Below are 22,849 nucleotides of genomic sequence, written 5' to 3' on the forward strand. Positions count from 1 at the left end.
GAGGAGATTCTAGAGTCTGTTGTGGCCCCAAGCAAAAATTTCCAGGGGGCCCTTCTGACCAGTGTTCATCACCAATATGTTATAAATAATCTGACACCAACAAAAAATGTATGAAACCAAAGTTTTTTAAATTCCAAATGTGAAAATACAGAATAATAAAAACAATAAAAAACAAAATAAATAAGCCCTCGGGCCCTGACTCTCGGGGGGGCCCCTGGGCCAGGGGGCCCCAAGCAGTTGCCTGCCTTGCCTGTTCACAAGCTGCGCGTCTGATGATGCCTAAAAGTCAAACAATGTGGATTAACAGACCCAATAAATGAAAAATTCAAGTCGTGCCGTGAGACAAATACACAAGTCACATCACATTTGTAGTTTTTTGTTGTCATTGATGAAACAGAATTTTTAACGCATTCGCGATGTACCTGGAAGTCATTTGTTTTCATGAGCAGCTGTGATTTCTGGCTGCAGGAAGTGATGTGGATTTCTTAGCTGCAAAGTGGGCGGGGCAAGTAACATGCCAAAGTTGAGCAAAGAGTAAGACATGGTGTTATGGTTCCTTTTTTCCCTGACAGTTAAATATTTTCCATGTTTTTGTTCCATATTCATGACGACTCCTAGCTCCCGAGTCACTCAGTGAGATGCACGCTGCTCATAAGTGTTTGATTTATCTAAAAAAGTACAATGTTGGTGATTTCACAGTTCTATATCGGGATATCAAAAATGATAATCGAAATCGCTGCGTCCGGCTCATCCTGATATTCTACACCCGAGTAAGTTCCTTCCAGAATTATTTTTTGTGGGTTGACCCCTGATCTGTGGTCGTACACATCCTGTCGCTAGCTTGTGCATTTGCGTGGATATCACACTAGCCTGTTGCTACCTGTGAAACCATGGCAACCAGCAGGAAACTAAAGACAAGAACACAGGGTAAAGCAAGACATTTACTAAGCCTAAGTTTCACTCATATCACTGAGATTTCTCACTACATGAGCATGACCATGTGCTGTAATGGCTTATCAGTCAAACTGCCCCAGGTTAATACGGCAGGAATCTTTTTGGGAATTATGATGGGTAAGGAACATATTAAAAATTCAGACATATAAAAGCAGCCAAGAGGCACCAATGCTAGCTGCTGCACTCTCTCTTACTCACATCTTTGTTGTTCTCAGGCTCCGATTCGCTGCTGAAGTCCTCCGTGTTGAGGTTCTCAAAGTCCGACTCTCCGACGGCGATGGGGACGCGCACGGTCAGATTGGGATTGTGGATGAAGGACATGCGGTCCTCATCGATCATGTATTTCCCCACGCTGCTGCCGATGCCGCTGGTGGTGCCGTTGCCGTTCTTGGCGAAGTCGAGCTCAGGACATTTGATGTCCACGGCTGTGTGGTTGGCGATGAGGTTGAGTTTCTTGTCGTACATGTCATCCAAAGGCTTGTCCTCATCCTCCAGAGGAGACTTCTTCAGGAAGTGAGCCACCAGCATCCGCACATGGAGTTTGAGCCAGGCAATGCCCTTTTTAATCCGGATCACGGAGATCTGCAAGTTGTTCATCTCCCCGTCATCATCAGGGGCAGCCAAGTTATCAGCACTGAACGAGCTGAGCAGCAGAGCCAGGAACAGATTCAGTACCTGGGACCGAGGCACAGGGGAGACTCACTCAGCAGGACCATCGACATCTCCATATCACACATCACACGTGTACACATGCTCATATCTGTAGCTGCAGTAAATGCATATTCATTTATAAAGCATGCACGACTTCATGACATGATGTCTGTACTGTCAAGGTGACATCAGAATTGAGAATCGTATCAGATTTAACCTGATTACATGAGACATTCAAATAAACAAGACCATCAATGAGGACGTGGCTCACTCTGGCCCCGTCTAGTCCAGAAGGAACGATCTAAAGTGGGCCACCTTGGGCAATAAATGTTGTAAGCTATATACACTATATACAAGCTATATATAGAAGCGATATCCACCCTAGGAATACCGACCTATTTACCAGAAAGAATCCAAAACGGCAAGGAATTGACCGAGAAGAAACGATTTTTGTTGAACTGCCCATTAAGGCTTAATTAATCCATAACTTCATTAATAACTGTAATGAAGCAAATCTGGGTAGAAGCTATATGCATCCTAGGTACCCCTACCTGCATGCCAGAAAGAATCAAAATCAGTGAAGAATTGAGGGAGAACAAGCGATTTTCGTGAAATGTGGACAACGCTGGACAGACAACAGACAACACATGATGGCATAAACTCATAACCTGTCGGCCGGACGAGCTAATAACAAGGATGATGTGGTTAAATTTTGCTCAATGTCATATTAAAGAAGTCTTAGTTAAACCCTTCAACCTGCTCCTGAACCCTAACCTTTGTATCTTTTCATGTCCTTTAAAATGTTTGCGTTCTGGAGTTCTCCGTGTGATCATATTGTTAAAGAAACAGCAAGAGACGGTACAAACTCACCACTAAGTTTCCGATGACCATGACCATCATAAAGACGATGAGGCACATGGTCTGTCCTGCCACCTCCATGCAGTCCCACATGGTCTCGATCCATTCTCCACACAGCACGCGGAACACAATCAGGAACGAGTGGAAGAAGTCGTGCATGTGCCAACGTGGCAGTTCGCAATCCGCGGCGATTTTACACACACAGTCCTTGTAGCTCTTCCCAAACAGCTGCATGCCCACCACAGCGAAGATGAAGACAATAATGGCCAGCACCAGGGTCAAGTTTCCCAGAGCACCCACCGAGTTCCCGATGATCTTGATCAGCATGTTCAGAGTGGGCCACGACTTCGCCAGCTTGAAGACCCTCAGCTGAAGGAGAACAGAAGGGGAACGCAGCTCAGACGCAGACATTTAGTGCCTTCTATAGGCCTCTGACAAACTGACTGCTGAAAGCTGATTGGCTAACAGAGGCCATGCTTTTCCCATGATCAGTTCATTCTAAAGAACCAGTTAGGTGCAAAATGTCAACTTTATAGCACGAGTGGTGGCAGAGGAACTTTATATTCTCTTCCTGACCATCATGCACCACATTTACGAAGCTAAAATCATCAACGTTAATGCATGCTAAATTTGCTGTCAATACGCAAAAGCAGTGCAGAGATGTACAGGAGCCTGCTTCCTGTTTACAGTACTGCATGAAAGGAAATTCCCTCTGAATAAGAAAAATCCTTTTGATAATTTTTTTCGTCTTATCACTCACGTTCAACTAAAAAAAAAGAATATGTACTTGTCGCAGGAGTAGAAAAAAAACACACTTTCAAATTTCAGAAATGCGTATCTCAGCTAGCAGGAGTTCAGAGTCAAATTGTGAAATACTGTTCTATGCTATAGCGCCTCTTTGAGGCCAATGAGGTTTATCACACTCACCTGTTTCGCAGCAGGGATTACTCCCCATCCAAGAACTTTCACAACACCTTACTCACGAAATCATTCTGTGCATGGACCCCTAATCACATCATGAACGGCATTTTTGAAAAGAAAACCAATTCCTAAATTCACATTAAAGTTTAAACAGCTATTAATTAAATCTCTTCTCTCTTTGGACATCGCATGAAATTGTTCTCGGTCCAGAAGAACAATCTTCTATGTAATTTTGTCCTGAATCTCGATCTATTAAAAGTGCAAACGCACACAAACATACTCACCAATCTGAAGGATCTCAGCACCGACAATCCCTCAACGTCAGAGAGCCCCAACTCCACCAAACTCAAGCTCACGATGAAGCCATCGAATATGTTCCAGCCCTCCTGGAAGTAGTAGTACGGGTCCATCGCTATCAGCTTCGCAAACATCTCGGCCGTAAAAATACCCGTGAAAACCTGGGAGCAGAAAAACAGAGTGACAGACACGGGACCTTCTTCATCACACAGATGTTTTAACATCTCATCTCATCTCATTATCTGTAGCCGCTTTATCCTGTTCTACAGAGTCGCAGGCGAGCTGGAGCCTATCCCAGCTGACTACGGGTGAAAGGCGGGGTTCACCCTGGACAAGTCGCCAGGTCATCACAGGGCTGACACATAGACACAGACAACCATTCACACTCACATTCACACCTACGCTCAATTTAGAGTCACCAGTTAACCTAACCTGCATGTCTTTGGACTGTGGGGGAAACCAGAGCACCCGGAGGAAACCCACGCGGACACGGGGAGAACATGCAAACTCCGCACAGAAAGGCCCTCGCCGGCCACGGGGCTCGAACCCAGAACCTTCTTGCTGTGAAGCTATAGCGCTAACCACGTACCGCCCTACTTCATTATTATTATTATTATTATTGGCGGCACGGTGGTGTAGTGGTTAGCGCTGTCACCTCACAGCAAGAAGGTCCTGGGTTCGAGCCCCGTGGCCGGCGAGGGCCTTTCTGTGCGGAGTTTGCATGTTCTCCCCGTGTCCGCGTGGGTTTCCTCCGGGTGCTCCGGTTTCCCCCACAGTCCAAAGACATGCAGGTTAGGTTAACTGGTGACTCTAAATTGAGCGTAGGTGTGAATGTGAGTGTGAATGGTTGTCTGTGTCTATGTGTCAGCCCTGTGATGACCTGGCGACTTGTCCAGGGTGAACCCCGCCTTTCGCCCGTAGTCAGCTGGGATAGGATCCAGCTCGCCTGCGACCCTGTAGAACAGGATAAAGCGGCTACAGATAATGAGATGAGATTATTATTATTATTATTATTATTATTATGTTTTTTTAGAAACTAGTTCTCCTTCAGTTTTCAACCAATCACCAAATTTCACATGAATACCTCTGGACTGAATTACGTTTCTATGAATTTTGGTGCTGATCTGGATCACTGATCCGGAATGATCCATGAAAAACAGGCGTGCTTTTTTTTCAATCACTTATAACTCTGTCAATTTTCATGATTTTTTCAGTCAGTTTTTTAAATTTTTATTTTGTTCAGGGCGACAGAGCAAAACTTTTCCTCACTTAGCGTCATTCTCTATCTCTTACCGTTCCGGATCTATAGGGTACAGTGACCAGACGTCCTGGTATGTGACAGCTAGTGCAAATTCTCATTGTTGTTATTATTATTATAATAATTATTATTGTTATTATGTAATTAACATTACATACAGTGGCATGGTTTTAGGGTTTTTTTTTCTGTTTTTACTAATTTAGTGCCAAACCACTATCCACTGAGTTGATGTGTTTCAGCTGCATTGCCCTCACTGTGCACAACGTTCAAAACTGTTTTCTCAATGTGTGAAATATTTACATTTCAGTCCTGAATGCATTTAACCTCAAACTGTACATGGAACCACGGGCGCAAATAGAGGGGGGGATGGGGGGATTCGTCCCACCCAGATTTAAATTCACCTCGTTCGGTCCCCCCCACTTATAGGGAGGAAAAAACGTCTATGCTGTCTTTCTTTGCATAAGGCAAACCTCACGGAAAAATCAAAAGACTAATTACCATTCGGTTTATTGAGGTGCACAGCAGTACATACATAGCTGCAACTGCGCAGACTGCACAGGTTGCGAGCTCGAGCTTGGTTGCTATGGTTACCCACAACAAGTTTGACAGGCATATCGGGGACAGCGCCTCCTAGTTCAGGACCTCAACACGGCATGATGAAGGGTGCCAAAAGGCAGAAAACGATTGCATCGGGGTTTTTTTTTTCAAAAAAAAAAAACGACTGTAAGTAAACTGTGCCTTACTTTATCATATCACCTTGCAATTTTTTGATAGTCTGTTCAAAGTAATGTCGTAGTGAAAGTAAAATCGTACGGAGTAGAGATGCCTTTCTGGTAGCCTCCTTCTTTCGGTGGCAGCCTGTAGATACAGTGCTCAGAAGGCAGTTTTAATGTTTAATCTGGCGTTCCCTGCCATAATTTCAGTGAGCATATTGTTTCATAAGGAAACTTTGCGAAGAGTTGTTGACTGACTGCTGCTCACGCAACACACAGGCATAGTTAGAAAGTCAGGATGCACTGGTTTACACTTTACACACACCCCAGCCTCTCGCTATGTTTAACAGTTGGAACTTAGCGGTTTTAAAACTAGTTTTGCAATTTCTGTGCGTGATGATAATGTGTAAACTTTGGATTTCCATAGGCTATGTTAAAATGTTATCATTGTCCTGGCCTGCAGGTAGTTCCTGGTGATGGCAGTGAGGGAGGTGAAATAACATGTATACACACTACCGTTCAAAAGTTTGGGGTCACCCAGACAATTTTGTGTTTTCCATGAAAAGTCACACTTTTATTTCCCACCATAAGTTGTAAAATGAATAGAAAATATAGTCGAGACATTTTTCTGGCCATTTTGAGCATTTAATCGACCCCACAAATGTGATGCTCCAGAAACTCAATCTGCTCAAAGGAAGGTCAGTTTTATAGCTTCTCTAAAGAGCTCAACTGTTTTCAGCTGTGCTAACATGATTGTACAAGGGTTTTCTAATCATCCATTAGCCTTCTGAGGCAATGAGCAAACACATTGTACCATTAGAACACTGGAGTGAGAGTTGCTGGAAATGGGCCTCTATACACCTATGGAGATATTGCACCAAAAACCACACATTTGCAGCTAGAATAGTCATTTACCACATTAGCAATGTATAGAGTGGATTTCTGATTAGTTTAAAGTGATCTTCATTGAAAAGAACAGTGCTTTTCTTTCAAAAATAAGGACATTTCAAAGTGACCCCAAACTTTTGAACGGTAGTGTGTGTGTATATATATATATACACACACACACACACACAAAATGGAATCATTTGCTAACAGCTCAGTCCCCCCCAGTTCAAAAATCCTATCTGCGCCCCTGCATGGAACTCGATTATTCCATCAGTGAAACCTCAAAATCACTCAATAAAACTAAATACACAAAGCTGACAAAGCCAGGGTTCTCAAACATTATAACTTTACGTTATAAATGTAAAGAATTAAAGTTACTGCTAAACTGCCGACTGCAGCTCACCAGTCTTCCAGTCAGAACCTGCTGCTGGTCTGGACACTCCTGAAAAACTCAGGTACTTCTACTCAGTAAATGCCCGAGAGCCTGGGAGATGTGACCCACACACAGGTGGTCGTAATAATCGCAGTGTGGAGCTCAGAATATCCACTGAAGAAGCTGCAGAACCAGGAACTTTCCCCACAGAAACACTGACAGAACTTTTGTACTCACGTCACTGACTCTGAACACGACCCAATCTGCTGATCCTGAACATCCTGTAAACACACTCTGGACGGCCTCTACTCTTCCACAGCTGTACTATATCTGTAATGATTTATAATCACACTATTCTCAGTCACCCAGATGAGGATGGGTTCCAGTTTGAATCTGGTTCCTTTGAAGGTTTCTTGCTCGTGTCGTCTCAGGGAGATTTTCCTCACCACCGTCACCTCAGGCTTGTTCATTAGGGATCAATTTAAATGATCTCTACATCTGGATTATAAATCTCTTATTATAAATTAAATTAAATTTGGCCATTTGCAGTTTGGATCTCAAGTCAGTGTGATGTCAGTTTGAGAAAATGAGCGGTGTCGTGTTTCTGGTGCTGTTTATTCTGTAAGCTTTAATGTGACCGTGATCAGGTGCGCCACGCTGCCGACTGGGAGAATGGGTTTTTCATCCACATGTGATGTGACTTACCAGATTTCCTACAGACAGAACGTCCTCAAACTCACTGGTCATGGGGTAGTGCTCCATCGCCATGAACACAGTGTTCAGCACGATACAGATAGTGATGGCCAAATCCACAAACGGGTCCATCACGATCAGATTAACTATCTCCTTAATTTTCAACCAGAGTGGACAACATTCCCAGATCAGAAAGTTGTTGGCAAATTTGTACCAGCATGGAGGACACTTTCGCTGAGACTCCTCCAGCTCTGTGTGAGGAACAGCAATGAGAATACAGGGTTAAAGAGCGAGGCCAAACACCTGAAGATGAGATCTGCAGAAAAAAAAAAAACACAGATGAAACTCAGTCAGAGGTACGGTACCTTCCACGAGTGTGTTAGTAATGACGGTCATGGCACTGTTGGCTCGCTCTTTACGTCCGAATGACGTGTTGAGCTGGTCCACAGACACCATGAGAGACCCTGAGTGTTTCCCCTTCACGTCCACCTCAGTCGTCTGTACATGAGAGGGAGGAATGAGGAGGAGGCAAACACACACACACACACACACACACACACACACACATTAAACTGAAGGACTGCATGAGATTCACCTGCGTCCTCTTCATCACACCAAAACACAAGTGTGTGTCCATCACTGAGCTTCCTCCCACACACCTGACTCAACATCACACTCCACTCCCAGATCATCCTCATCACACACTGCCGTCTCTGCCATTTACTCAGCAACAATAACACGAATCAGACCGACGACTTTATAAACGTCAGCACAATCACACACGGGTTACTGTCAGCAGGGCAAGATGAAAAAATGCACAATTAATAAACTGGAAGTTAAATTACAAATTGGGATGAAATAACTAAACATATCGCCTCAGAATGCACTGAAATAAAATACGTTTTAAAAATGTGTGAAATTTATTTTTGATTTTACCTAAATTACATGCACACGACAAGGCATGCGATCTGTTTCTGCCTTTGATCTTATTCTCACTGTTCCGTGGTGTTACACAGCGGTGTGTATTCCTGCATCTATCTCGAAATATCATACATCCAACTTTCACTGTTTACAGAAATAAAATTACTAACAATAAACGGACACTAAATTTCAAAGTAAATCTCAATAACACAAATGTTACATCTAAATTAAAGCAGCTTTTTAAAAGATTCATAAATCAATACTATCAATGACAAAAAACTAACTAAAGTACAAAATTATTAACACTGATAAATATATACAATATAAATTAAAATATCTCTCAATAATTAAACCAATCAGAGCTCAACATTAACGCTTTAATCCACTCGTGCAAGCAGTGTGATTTCTCACTCGTCCTGATCTAAACCTTTTTACTCCTGTGTGTTTACGAGTTAAACGAAAGGAACGTGATGAACAGAGTTTATCTAAAAGCAGGTATAGTGATGATCATTATTCTGCTTTAATGATTTATCATTTTTCAATAAAACTTTAACTGGAACAATAAACAGAAACTCTCCAAAGCCCCATTATGGCGTGTGTGTGTGTGTGTGTGTGTGTGTGTGTGTGTGTGTGTGTGTGTGTGTGTGTGTGTGTGTGTTCTAACCCATTACCTGATGTGCAGTTTTAAGAGTTAGACTCACCCACATTCAAAGCTTCTGGAGGAAATAAAGTTAAATCCTGATTAATCCAGTAAAACCTGAAGTATAAATTAATTTAAAGAAAACGAGTTGGACATGATGAGGGGGACAGAATCACACTGTGAATGAAAACAAACTGAGTTCGGCACTGTCGTAAAATTCCCCCAAGATATTTTACCACATTTGTGATGGTTAATGTGAACCATACAAAAGAAAAATGCACTGAAATGAAGATTCACCACAGAGATTTATTTTATTGAGGTATTTGATCACTATTTCTCAGATTTCGATAAAGTCTAATAATCTATAATTAGATATTACGCCGTGGTTATTTTTACACACACACACACACACCTGCTCTACTCGGCTTCCCTGGAATTTGATAAACAGTAACATGGACGGATCCCTGAGGGGATTGAACTGGTTTTGTTGGAACTTTATTGATGTAACTCTTGAATAATTACTATAAAAAATTGTGATTTTCAAAAAAATCATCAACTTCAACGCATCCCGTTGGACAGGCAGGTGGGGATTTGACTTGTCCAGACAAAACATCTGGTTGTCCCGGATAGTCGGACTACCATTAATGTCGAGTCCTGCAAATACGAGGGTAAGTCAAAAAGTTCTAAGACAGATGTTACAATTTCAAAAGGTGTGAAAGACATCCCCCAGAATTCTACAAAGAAGGAATTCTCCGATGGAAACACCGCTTGCAGAAGTGTTTCGACTTAAATGGAGGATATGTAGAGAAATAGCTTTATTTTCATAAATAAAGCTTTTTTTCAATTTGTGTTAGAACTTTTTGACTTATCCTCGTAGAAGTTCTAAATGCCATAGTAATAACAAACTCAACTAAAATCTGAAAAGAAATTAAAAGTAAAATTATTATCAAAACTAAAGTTAAAAAACATAACTATGAATAAATTATTTAATAAAAATAACAAAACATTATACATATAGCTGACTCTGACCTCTAACCTCAATTTCCACCTCGTTTCAATACAGTTATGTTCAGTGTCCATAATTCTGTATAATACACGCAAAATGCCCTCCAGTGTTCAACACGACGAAATGCATTTTTGTATGCAGCTAATTTTTGTCCGTTACAAATGTTACCCAATTACGCAAATTCTCTCTTAAATCTATGTTTAATGAACTCTGGTACTTGCATTTAACTTTAATCTAGGGGGTGAAGCCGATAAGATAACTATATGTTTTTAGAAAAATAAAATGACTCTGATTTTAATTTCCCTGAGGGAAACCTCCCAAAGGGATCAATAAAGTTTTATCTAATCTAATCTAATTTACAAGGTGTTAAACTAGCAAAATTAGTGTCTTTTAATTATACAATTGCACGGCTATCAGCATCGTCAAGCAACTGAACTGAAGGATGAACTGAAGCCTGTCTCTCCAAAATCCACCACAAAGTCTTTCACACACCCTCGGAGATCCTGGAGGTTCCTATAGGACTGAATGCCCTCCGGTTGCCTCACAAACGTACACACAGCTATCGTCCGAACGAGGCGTCGAAACAATCACAAATAATGTCTTTCTCAAGCACTGAACTAAATTATCTGTTCATTTAAAACCTCCTGTTTATTTTTCACCCGAGTTCCTAATAAAGACGTAGATTTTCTACATTTCTACACTTCCATCAGTTGTGCTGTACCACTTATATCTAATCCTCACACCTCCTTCCTTCAGACGAACAGATGAAGCGTCTGAGACATTCGTAGTCCTTCCACCTGAACAACCTTCATCCTTTACATTATGACTGAAACTGAACTTTAAACTGGATTCTTTTTGCCCAAGTCAGGTATTTCAGATCTTCCTGCGTATTTAACCGAGCCACTGATCTTCAGCATCTCCACTGCTGCTGCTTTTTTCTACCTCAGAGAACAGCACCACACACTTCAGTCATCACACTAGGTCTGGTTGCCAGATTGTACGCATTGAAAAATGCAACTGATTTTACACAGCTGTCCAAATCACAACGTCAGCATGCAGGAACATGCACACAGTAGGAAAAGAGTTTAATTCAAACACTAAGGCCCAGTCTCCAACACACACACACACACACACACACACACACACCTCCATCTGTACCCAAACAGATTTATAATAGATTATCAGCAATGTTTCTGATTTATATAAACACCTTTTACTGCTAAACTGAAGCAATGAGATGTTCACGGTGTTGCTTCATTTAAGGCTTATTTTTTATACATAAATGACAGAACCCTGTTTATCAATTAGCTTGTACTTTGTTTTTGTTTGTTTATTGAAAGTTTGCACTTGTTTCAATGCACACAAGGTTTAGGAAATCAGAGCCAAATTAAAAATAACTTAAACGCCACAAAAACTCCACAAATTGTTCCATGCACTGATACGGAAATTGGATGGTGCAATATGCCTCTGCATTGACTATATGAGCTTGTGGTTTACAGACGGTGGTGGGTGGTGGTCGGTGGTGGATAAGACGTGGAAACTGGGCCTGAGATCATGCCTCAACCAGAGAAGATTAAAAAAGGCAAAGCCTGGATAGAGAGTATAAGGAAGTCAGTCTACCATGCTAGCTAAGATGAGGAAAATGTAGTTACTGGAAAGGTTAGGAAAGGTTTCTGCTGCATCACGTTTAATCTGGAGGAGGGAAGAGACGGAGCCAAGACCAGAAAAAAGAGGACAGAGACATTAGACTGGTTCTGAAGTGAAGGACAGGAGAGGAGGGGCAGAAGGAGAAGTAAAATGGTGGACGTTATTATAACAGAGTTAGATGGTTTAGTAGAGGGAGTAGTATAAAATATTAGACTTCTTTAGTTTTTGACAAGTGGGCTGACTTGATTATGTTGTAAAAGAAGACTGTAAATGTGGGGAAAGGAGAAAGAAAGATTTGTCTGTTTGGGATGGAGAGCATGAGCTGTAAAGGATTTTAGGAGAATTGCTGTGCCATTCAGAGCAGCACATGACGAGTGGGGTTTGGGGGTTAACGTAACCCTGCGTTCACACCAACAGCGAGGTCTAAGCTCACTACCATTATCTTTTGTGTACTGCCAGTCTCCATGGGACCCTTGGTAGCATTTAGCTAAAGCATTACCCCTGAATAAACTACACAGCTGGCTATCGAGCACTTGATCATCTTCCATGGGTGTAGCGGACGCGGGGTGTGCAGGGGACATGTCCCCCACACTTCCCGTATTTGTGCCCTCTGTGCCCCGCACTTTTTACAGCCATTACAACCACTCAATTCATTTTTAACATGTGGAAATGCGTTTTTCCGAGCCGCCTCTAAACGCATCATGAGCAGGCGGAGCTAAGGCGGCAAACAAACACTGCTGTCGTGTGTGATCAGAGACGCTTTAGAAAATATTGTATGAGTACCTTTGGTGTGATTCAGATCTGGGCAGCGCTTCTGTATGTTCAGCAAACCAGCCAAGAGGCTAAAGACTTTACGCAGTTTTTTCCAAACAAACCGTGTGAGTTGAGTAATGCTGTTGAATGTCGATAATGTTGAGCTAAAAGATGGCAAATAGATGTCAGTTTAGTGAGTTAAGCTAGCTAGCTAACTTAGAGGCGGTAGTAACTAGTTACATTTACTCCGTTACATTTACTTGAGTAACTTTTTGGATAAATTGTACTCTTAAGAGTTGTTTTGTTGCAAAATACGTTTTACTTTTCCTTGAGTAATATTATTCTAAAGTAACAATACTCTTACTTGAGTAACGTTATTATTTTAGCTACTCTAAGATTACTCACTTCCGGGTAGAAAATAAGAATATAAATGTATTTGTGTTCCTTTGACTGTTATTTTTGTAAAGATTTAATTTATTTTTGTGGTAGTTAAAGTTTAAAGTACATGAATTTGCTGATTATTATTACTGTATTCCTAATTCTATTTCAAAATTTTGCTTTCCACATATTTTTTAATCTTTATTGCCACAATAGAAAGAGCAGGGTGAGAGAGGAGACAGTGGACCAGAGGCCAACAGGGAGGATTACGCAGGGTCACCGGTGAGAAGAGAATATAACTAGCTATGTCACTACTACTATTCTTAATTCTATTTATACATTTTACTTTATAGATGTATAGATTTTGACTTTAGATTTTGATAGTATATCATTTTAAAGAACTAAAGTCGGTTCCCTGGTGCTGTGCTGTTTGTGGTTCTTTAGCTGCTAAGGAGAGGAGCAATTGAATGCGAGAGGATGATAAATCACTCAATAGACCTCTGAACAATTTGTCCCCCTCACTTCTAAAATGATGGCTACGCCCCTGTCATCTTCTCCCACTAAAAAACATTCCTGAGGAACCTGCATCGGTGCAATGCATCACTGTGTCATAATGTCAGAATGCACCAAAAACACTGTTCCTTCCTCTCAGTCATCTCAAACACAGCCACTGTTCCATTCATGTAGAAACACCTTTAAGCATTTAGCTGCACAGTGAGACTCAGCAACTGGTTCAGGAACGAAAATCCGACAGGAAACAAAAGTCCGCAGAATGAGATAAAGAAGAGACATCCCCCATCCCTCACTCTCACTGAGAGACACCACATCACTTCGTGTAAAGTTAAACAGCGCTCATATCGTCTACGCTCAGTCCATCTCACCACAGCTTTGATGCGTCGTGTCACATCGCAGCTGGTGTAAGCGCAGGGTAAGAAGGGACAAAACAAGAACAGAAACTGAGATAGCAGAAAGGCAGGTCATCAAAATGCGTGGGGATTTTAAAGATCGGCCACTGGGGTCATGCCTATACTGTAAACTTCCTTACACTGTCGTCAGAGGCTGCCTTATCTATTTTCACCTCAGGCAGAAGGCGTCCAGGCCCGGGCCCGATCAGAGACACCACCCCGTTGCAGTCGACTGTGCTGTTCCTCTTGCAGCCCGAGTGTGACAACAGCGGGTTGATGCGTGACGAGCCCTGACTGTAACCGCTGTAGCTGTTGCGCCGGTACGGGATGAAGAGGGAGCCTCGGCGGTCTTCGCTTTCTTCCACTGTGCTGTGCTCGTCATCCGCAAACTCGTTCTCAGAACCAATGTCCCGCAGACGTCCCTTAAAGCTGAAGATGGAGCTGCGACTGTTATGGCGGGACATGAAGGGCGAGCCAGGTATGCTTAACAGAGACTAGAGAGAGACACAGAGACAGACAGAGGAAGAAAAGTCATCATTTTTAACTTTTTTTTTCCGCTCTCATGTACACTGCTTTAAGGCCCGGTCCCACAACAATGATAACTATAACTACAACTATATGGATAACTATAAATAAATGGGTCCCCTGCAGTTTACTGTACGTAGTCGGTGCTCACAGCAGAGCGATAACGATCCCTATAGCCCAGGCCTGGGTTTATCCGTATCAGTGAGATTTGCTTCTAGAGCCATTTTTCCAGACCTGGACCTGATCCAATAAAACATCTGACCAGTCAGGTAATTGTTTACATGTGACGTTGTCTGAGCACGTGCTATTTTCCCCCAGACATCTTTGTACATCCTTGTTGCATCATGAAGTCTTGGAATCCAGATTCACAAAAAAAAAAAATATATATATATATATATATATATAATACAAAGCACGGATCTTTTATTCACGGATACGCGATTATTTTCTGTGAAATATCAACAGTAAATTAATAAAGATATAAATGCAGGTGGGCGGCACGGTGGTGTAGTGGTTAGCGCTGTCGCCTCACAGCAAGAAGGTCTGGGTTCGAGCCCCGTGGCCGGCGAGGGCCTTTCTGTGTGGAGTAGACCCCGAAGCCGCCGCCAGGCGCCGCTAAAACCGCCATTTAGAATTTGAGCCGCCGCCAGCCAATAATTTTGTAAGCCAATTTGAGCCGCTATCTAATAAAATTTGGCTGAGCCACTAAGAATTGTGTACATCAAATAATGGGTTTATCCACATCATGAGCTACAAGAAAAGTGACACAAACATGATCAACTGTACACACTAGTAGTAACACAATAGAGACGTATAGGCATACACTGTAGAGATTTAGAACTGATATCACAGCACAGAGAGCCACCACAAGCTTGCCGTTGTGACTACCTGTCTGGCTTCCCGCCCCTCACACCGTTACCACGATACACTGGGGAACCCGGGAACCCACCCAGAGCATCAATCGACTCCGATATCGACGAGATGGCTGCATTCTTTGCCGCTGCTGAGGGAAAGTGTAAAGGTATTTTTTGTTTGTTTCACATACTTCGAGATTGATTAAAAAAAAAAAGTACTCCACCACTCTACTTTCATCATAGTAAGATAGCTGCCAGTCCTTCACTGGTCATTGCTAGTGAGAGTAGATAGCTAGATGCCTTCCTCGAACAATCCAGATTAGCTTATTATTAGCATTGAACTACAATCTTGCTAGATTTATATTTACAATGAAGTAAGAGACCAGGGGACCTGTGGTAATTTGCTATTTATTCCCCCCATTTGTTTGATCCGTTCGCCCGGATATATGCCTCACAGTGACGTCCAGTATCAGCCATTTGTAGCCATAAACATTTTGGTGGCTGCAGCAGCCATTAAGGTTTTGGCTGAGTCAGCTAGCCAGCCAATAATTTCATCAGCCAGCCATTATCCTGAAAACAAACGGCTTCGGGGTCTAGTGTGGAGTTTGCATGTTCTCCCCGTGTCCGCGTGGGTTTCCTCCGGGTGCTCCGGTTTCCCCCACAGTCCAAAGACATGCAGGTTAGGTTAACTGGTGACTCTAAATTGAGCGTAGGTGTGAATGTGAGTGTGAATGGTTGTCTGTGTCTATGTGTCAGCCCTGTGATGACCTGGCGACTTGTCCAGGGTGTACCCCGCCTTTCGCCCGTAGTCAGCTGGGATAGGCTCCAGCTCGCCTGCGACCCTGTAGAACAGGATAAAGCGGCTACAGATAATGAGATGAGATAAATGCAGGTAAGATATTTTAATTATGAACTTCAGCAGTCCAAACATTTAATTGTTTTAGACTTTATTTTTTTATCCGTGATGCATCATCCGTATGAAATCGGTAACCAATCTGTAATATAGTCAAGTCAAGTTTATTTGTATCGCGCTTTTAACAATAAACACTGTCGCAAAGCAGCTTTACAGAATTTGAACAACTTAAAATATGAGCAACGGTGGCAAGGAAAAACTCCCTCAGACGATATGAGGAAGAAACCTCGAGAGGAACCAGACTCAAAAGGGAACCCATCCTCATTTGAGCAACAACAGACAGCATGACTATAACATTAACAGTTTTAACATGAAGTCAGTTTCGCTGATGCTATAAACCCCCCACCGACGGAAACCTGAGCGCAAAACCGTTCACGACAACCGCAGTCCCAAAGTCAGCAAGTCAACTGCAGTCCCCAGCCACAAAAGCACCACTGCAAGAGTCCAGAGCGTCCTCCAGGCGCGACCCCCAACTGTCCACATGGGGCCGTCCTCCACAGGAGCGATATACACTGAAACGTCCGTGACCAATCCGTAAATTATTAGCATCCATGATGCATCCGTATTAAAGTCCGTAACCACTCCGTATTTTGTATCCTTTTTTATTATATTTCTGTAGTCTGTGGCCTGTCTGTATTTTATCAGCCACTGGAGTGTGTGCATGGGCTGTTCTGAAGTCCAAGCTGTACAGTATGACCCAGAATAATGTGCTACTACTTGAAAAAAACTTCCATAACTATTCCTAAGTTGCATGCATTTATTTCCCTGAGTGTCAGGATCATGCGATATTATAGTGGGGATTATAGTTGTGGTGTTTCTGCTCCAGACTGGAACTAAATTCAGGCCGAGGGAGAGTCAGAGCTGGAGTTATAGGCAGAGTTATAGTTATTGGTGTTGTGGGACCGGGTCCTTAAGAACACAGTAACTTATGATTAATTTCAGTGTTTTTAAGAACATAATTGTTCTTTAGGGCTGAATAAATCAGTTCTTTTGATTAAACTACGAAAAAGATACGGAGGACAGGAGGAGATGAAGGGACATTATTCGCTGTGGCAAACTCTAACGGGAACAGCCGAAAGAAGAAGGAGAAGATTTTTAATAAGCACACGTTAAATCATAAAGGTGATGCGGTACAATGAAAGAGTTTGTTGAGACCCAACAGAGTGCATCACAATCACGGTCACGGAGCAGGAGCAAGCCGTAATTCCACCGTGATTGTCAACATCGGGACCTACAATACATGCATTTTTGTAACGATGTACATGTGCGTATTTGTGATTTGCACATTGTGATCAGCAACTGAGACCCTGGAAATACTTCAGCGAGCCTGAGCGAGTGATTCCCCGACCGAGTGAGACACAGAATGTGAGGTTTGCTCTCTGGTCCATAGTAAAAATCACAAATGTGCACATGCACGTCGTCACAAAAACGTGTGTAACCCAGGTCCCAGTGTTAAACATCACAGCATTATACGGCACAAGCAGCAGTCCCGTAACTTTCTGAGCACATCTCATATTTCTATTGCAGTCTTTATAATGTCAAACAAACAAAAACAAGCCTTCTGTCTACATCCAAGAACAGCAGCACAGGAATAACACAACTGTATTTTTAATTTCCAGCAAATGAAATGTTAAAACTTCTTGCTGAATGTTTTCTCAAGTGCTTTTATCTCACATTAACACTAACATTCACATGTTGCCTAATTAGATCACATAAAATACATAGCATATCATAGCCTAGCATAGCATAGCACACCCGAGTAAAATAAAATGTGAAATGCTGACGTGACACAGAGTCGTAGATGAAAATGAGTGATGCTGCAGAGTGTTTAGCTGCTTGCTGAAATTCACTGATAGTGCAGAACGCTTGCTGCTAATGCAGGCATTTTCACTGCGGTGGGTCTGAGTGGCTTCTCCCTAATGGGCTGCTTGACCACTGCAGAACCACAAGCCCAGGAGTCCTCTCAGCTCCGACTGTTCCACTTCCCTCACAGAGACGAGTACCATTGATCTGGTAAAGTGATTAAGATCTGCACTGCTGCACATATCAGAGAGAAACCGCTTCAGTTACAACCTCACACCACACGATACCAGAATGCTAACGCTAGCAACCTTCACCTAGTGTTACATTATTCTCAGGTGAAGACTGTGGCCAGGAGAAGGTCTGGGCTGTTTCTCACACACCTGAAGGTGTTTTGAAATAAAGCGAAGCAAAGTAAAACAGAAAGGAGTTTAATACGAAGTGAAATTATTCAAAGAAATGTCCAGACCCCACATTCTCCTTCATAACATACATGCGGCTTATAACCCAGAAATGATCGTTACTAATTAACACATCATACCTTACAACATTTTAAACCAAATTCATAAAAATTAAATTAAGCATCCCACAGTATTTAGCTGCTGCATAAACTGATCATCCCCGATCATGGTTAGAAGTTTTGTAAGAGGAGTTTTACATGGCTTAAGGAATCTCTGTGACTCTTAAGGGTTCTCCGTTCGTCCACTTTAAATGGAGTTATGAAATAACTGAGGTTTGGGAGAAAGTCCACATTTAAACTTCACAACAAAATGTCTGATCCACATCCCATTCATCTCCTGAAACAGAAGCCAACGGGAACGCTAGCCCGAGGGGTCAGAGTTCCTTCCCCTTACCAACACAAAGGCTTTCAAACCAGGACATTTCCAAAGAGCTAAAAATCCTCATCTATACAAGGAACTTTGTGGAAGAACCTTCTTTGTGTCCATCCAAGCAAATAGAGAGCATAACCATAACAACCTTCTGCTGGTAAGGAAATAATGTTCCTGTGACATCAAAAGAAAATGAAAGTAAATATGGCCTGCTTTATAATTAGACATTTTGGAACCCTAAAATGTTCCGTGTAGAGCCTGATAACAGAGTGCTTTCACATCAGAAAGGCTTTGAAGTAGAACCCTTTAAGGAATTACATTTAATCAGTTTTAATCACCTGTCATCTTCAATCACCTATAATCTGTAAGCATATGCCATCTGCAATCACATGTAATCACCTGTAATCTGTAATCACTTATCTCCTGTAGTCACCTGCAATCTGCTACAATCACCTGCAACCGCCCTTAATCACCTGCAATCTGCTACAATCACCTGCAATCGCCCTTAATCACCTGCAATCTGCTACAATCACCTGCAATCGCCCTTAATCACCTGCAATCTGCTACAATCACCTGCAACCGCCCTTAATCACCTGCAATCTGCTACAATCACCTGCAATCGCCCTTAATCACCTGCAACCTGCTACAATCACCTGCAACCGCCCTTAATCATCTGTAATCTGCTACAATCACCTGCAACCGCCCTTAATCACCTGCAATCTGCTACAATCACCTGCAATCGCCCTTAATCACCTGCAATCTGCTACAATCACCTGCAACCGCCCTTAATCATCTGTAATCTGCTACAATCACCTGCAACCGCCCTTAATCACCTGCAATCTGCTACAATCACCTGCAATCGCCCTTAATCACCTGCAATCGCCCTTAATCACCTGCAATCGCCCTTAATCACCTGCAATCGCCCTTAATCACCTGCAATCGCCCTTAATCACCTGCAATCTGCTACAATCACCTGCAACCGCCCTTAATCACCTGCAACCTGCTACAATCACCTGCAACCGCCCTTAATCACCTGCAATCTGCTACAATCACCTGCAATCGCCCTTAATCACCTGCAATCTGCTACAATCACCTGCAATCGCCCTTAATCACCTGCAATCTGCTACAATCACCTGCAATCGCCCTTAATCACCTGCAATCGCCCTTAATCACCTGCAATCGCCCTTAATCACCTGCAATCTGCTACAATCACCTGCAATCGCCCTTAATCACCTGCAATCTGCTACAATCACCTGCAACCGCCCTTAATCACCTGCAATCTGCTACAATCACCTGCAACCGCCCTTAATCACCTGCAATCTGCTACAATCACCTGCAACCGCCCTTAATCACCTGCAATCTGCTACAATCACCTGCAACCGCCCTTAATCACCTGCAATCTGCTACAATAACCTGCAATCGCCCTTAATCACCTGCAATCTGCTACAATCACCTGCAACCGCCCTTAATCACCTGCAATCTGCTACAATCACCTGCAACCGCCCTTAATCACCTGCAATCTGCTACAATCACCTGCAACCGCCCTTAATCACCTGCAATCTGCTACAATCACCTGCAACCGCCCTTAATCACCTGCAATCTGCTACAATCACCTGCAACCGCCCTTAATCACCTGCAATCTGCTACAATCACCTGCAACCGCCCTTAATCACCTGCAATCTGCTACAATCACCTGCAACCGCCCTTAATCACCTGCAATCTGCTACAATCACCTGCAACCGCCCTTAATCACCTGCAATCTGCTACAATCACCTGCAACCGCCCTTAATCACCTGCAATCTGCTACAATCACCTGCAACCGCCCTTAATCACCTGCAATCTGCTACAATCACCTGCAACCGCCCTTAATCACCTGCAATCTGCTACAATCACCTGCAACCGCCCTTAATCACCTGCAATCTGCTACAATCACCTGCAACCGCCCTTAATCACCTGCAATCTGCTACAATCACCTGCAACTGCCCTTAATCACCTGCAATCTGCTACAATCACCTGCAACCGCCCTTAATCACCTGCAATCTGCTACAATCACCTGCAACCGTCCTTAATCACCTGCAATCTGCTACAATCACCTGCAATCGCCCTTAATCACCTGCAACCTGCTACAATCACCTGCAATCGCCCTTAATCACCTGCAATCTGCTACAATCACCTGCAACCGCCCTTAATCACCTGCAATCTGCTACAATCACCTGCAATCGCCCTTAATCACCTGCAATCGCCCTTAATCACCTGCAATCTGCTACAATCACCTGCAACCGTCCTTAATCACCTGCAATCTGCTACAATCACCTGCAATCGCCCTTAATCACCTGCAACCTGCTACAATCACCTGCAATCGCCCTTAATCACCTGCAATCTGCTACAATCACCTGCAACCGCCCTTAATCACCTGCAATCTGCTACAATCACCTGCAATCGCCCTTAATCACCTGCAATCGCCCTTAATCACCTGCAATCTGCTACAATCACCTGCAATCGCCCTTAATCACCTGCAATCTGCTACAATCACCTGCAACCACCCTTAATCACCTGCAATCTGCTACAATCACCTGCAACCGCCCTTAATCACCTGCAATCTGCTACAATCACCTGCAATCGCCCTTAATCACCTGCAATCTGCTACAATCACCTGCAACCGCCCTTAATCACCTGCAATCTGCTACAATCACCTGCAACCGCCCTTAATCACCTGCAATCTGCTACAATCACCTGCAACCGCCCTTAATCACCTGCAATCTGCTACAATCACCTGCAACCGCCCTTAATCACCTGCAATCTGCTACAATCACCTGCAACCGCCCTTAATCACCTGCAATCTGCTACAATCACCTGCAACCGCCCTTAATCACCTGCAATCTGCTACAATCACCTGCAACCGCCCTTAATCACCTGCAATCTGCTACAATCACCTGCAACCGCCCTTAATCACCTGCAATCTGCTACAATCACCTGCAACTGCCCTTAATCACCTGCAATCTGCTACAATCACCTGCAACCGCCCTTAATCATCTGTAATCTGCTACAATCACCTGCAACCGCCCTTAATCACCTGCAATCTGCTACAATCACCTGCAACCGCCCTTAATCACCTGCAATCTGCTACAATCACCTGCAACCGCCCTTAATCACCTGCAATCTGCTACAATCACCTGCAACCGCCCTTAATCACCTGCAATCTGCTACAATCACCTGCAACCGCCCTTAATCACCTGCAATCTGCTACAATCACCTGCAACCGCCCTTAATCACCTGCAATCTGCTACAATCACCTGCAATCGCCCTTAATCACCTGCAATCTGCTACAATCACCTGCAACCGCCCTTAATCACCTGCAATCTGCTACAATCACCTGCAACCGCCCTTAATCACCTGCAATCTGCTACAATCACCTGCAACCGCCCTTAATCACCTGCAATCTGCTACAATCACCTGCAACCGCCCTTAATCACCTGCAATCTGCTACAATCACCTGCAACCGCCCTTAATCACCTGCAATCTGCTACAATCACCTGCAACCGCCCTTAATCACCTGCAATCTGCTACAATCACCTGCAACCGCCCTTAATCACCTGCAATCTGCTACAATCACCTGCAACCGCCCTTAATCACCTGCAATCTGCTACAATCACCTGCAACCGCCCTTAATCACCTGCAATCTGCTACAATCACCTGCAACCGCCCTTAATCACCTGCAATCTGCTACAATCACCTGCAACCGCCCTTAATCACCTGCAATCTGCTACAATCACCTGCAACTGCCCTTAATCACCTGCAATCTGCTACAATCACCTGCAACCGCCCTTAATCACCTGCAATCTGCTACAATCACCTGCAACCGTCCTTAATCACCTGCAATCTGCTACAATCACCTGCAATCGCCCTTAATCACCTGCAACCTGCTACAATCACCTGCAATCGCCCTTAATCACCTGCAATCTGCTACAATCACCTGCAACCGCCCTTAATCACCTGCAATCTGCTACAATCACCTGCAATCGCCCTTAATCACCTGCAATCGCCCTTAATCACCTGCAATCTGCTACAATC

The 22,849-nt window shown here is 43.3% G+C and overlaps 1 protein-coding gene across 5 annotated transcripts in view; it reads right to left on the reverse strand.

Annotated features, from left to right (window-relative positions):
* Positions 1–22,849, reverse strand: part of scn8ab (sodium channel, voltage gated, type VIII, alpha subunit b) — a 140,280-nt gene that overhangs the window by 64,695 nt on the left and 52,736 nt on the right. For 4 of the 5 annotated variants that reach the window (XM_060920257.1, XM_060920255.1, XM_060920258.1 and 1 more), the window contains exons 11-16: positions 14,030–14,350; positions 7,972–8,104; positions 7,619–7,857; positions 3,669–3,842; positions 2,476–2,832; positions 1,153–1,629 (exon numbers count right to left, since the gene is read on the reverse strand). In XM_060920257.1, the coding sequence (XP_060776240.1) occupies positions 1,153–1,629; positions 2,476–2,832; positions 3,669–3,842; positions 7,619–7,857; positions 7,972–8,104; positions 14,030–14,350 (1,701 nt within the window). Of the gene's footprint in view, positions 1–1,152; positions 1,630–2,475; positions 2,833–3,668; positions 3,843–7,618; positions 7,858–7,971; positions 8,105–13,996; positions 14,351–22,849 lie in introns of all 5 variants that reach the window. The other variant, XM_060920254.1, reaches the window with a different exon arrangement.

The sequence above is a fragment of the Neoarius graeffei genome, chromosome 4, assembly GCF_027579695.1.
Source record: "Neoarius graeffei isolate fNeoGra1 chromosome 4, fNeoGra1.pri, whole genome shotgun sequence".
NCBI classification, from domain to species: domain Eukaryota; kingdom Metazoa; phylum Chordata; class Actinopteri; order Siluriformes; family Ariidae; genus Neoarius; species Neoarius graeffei.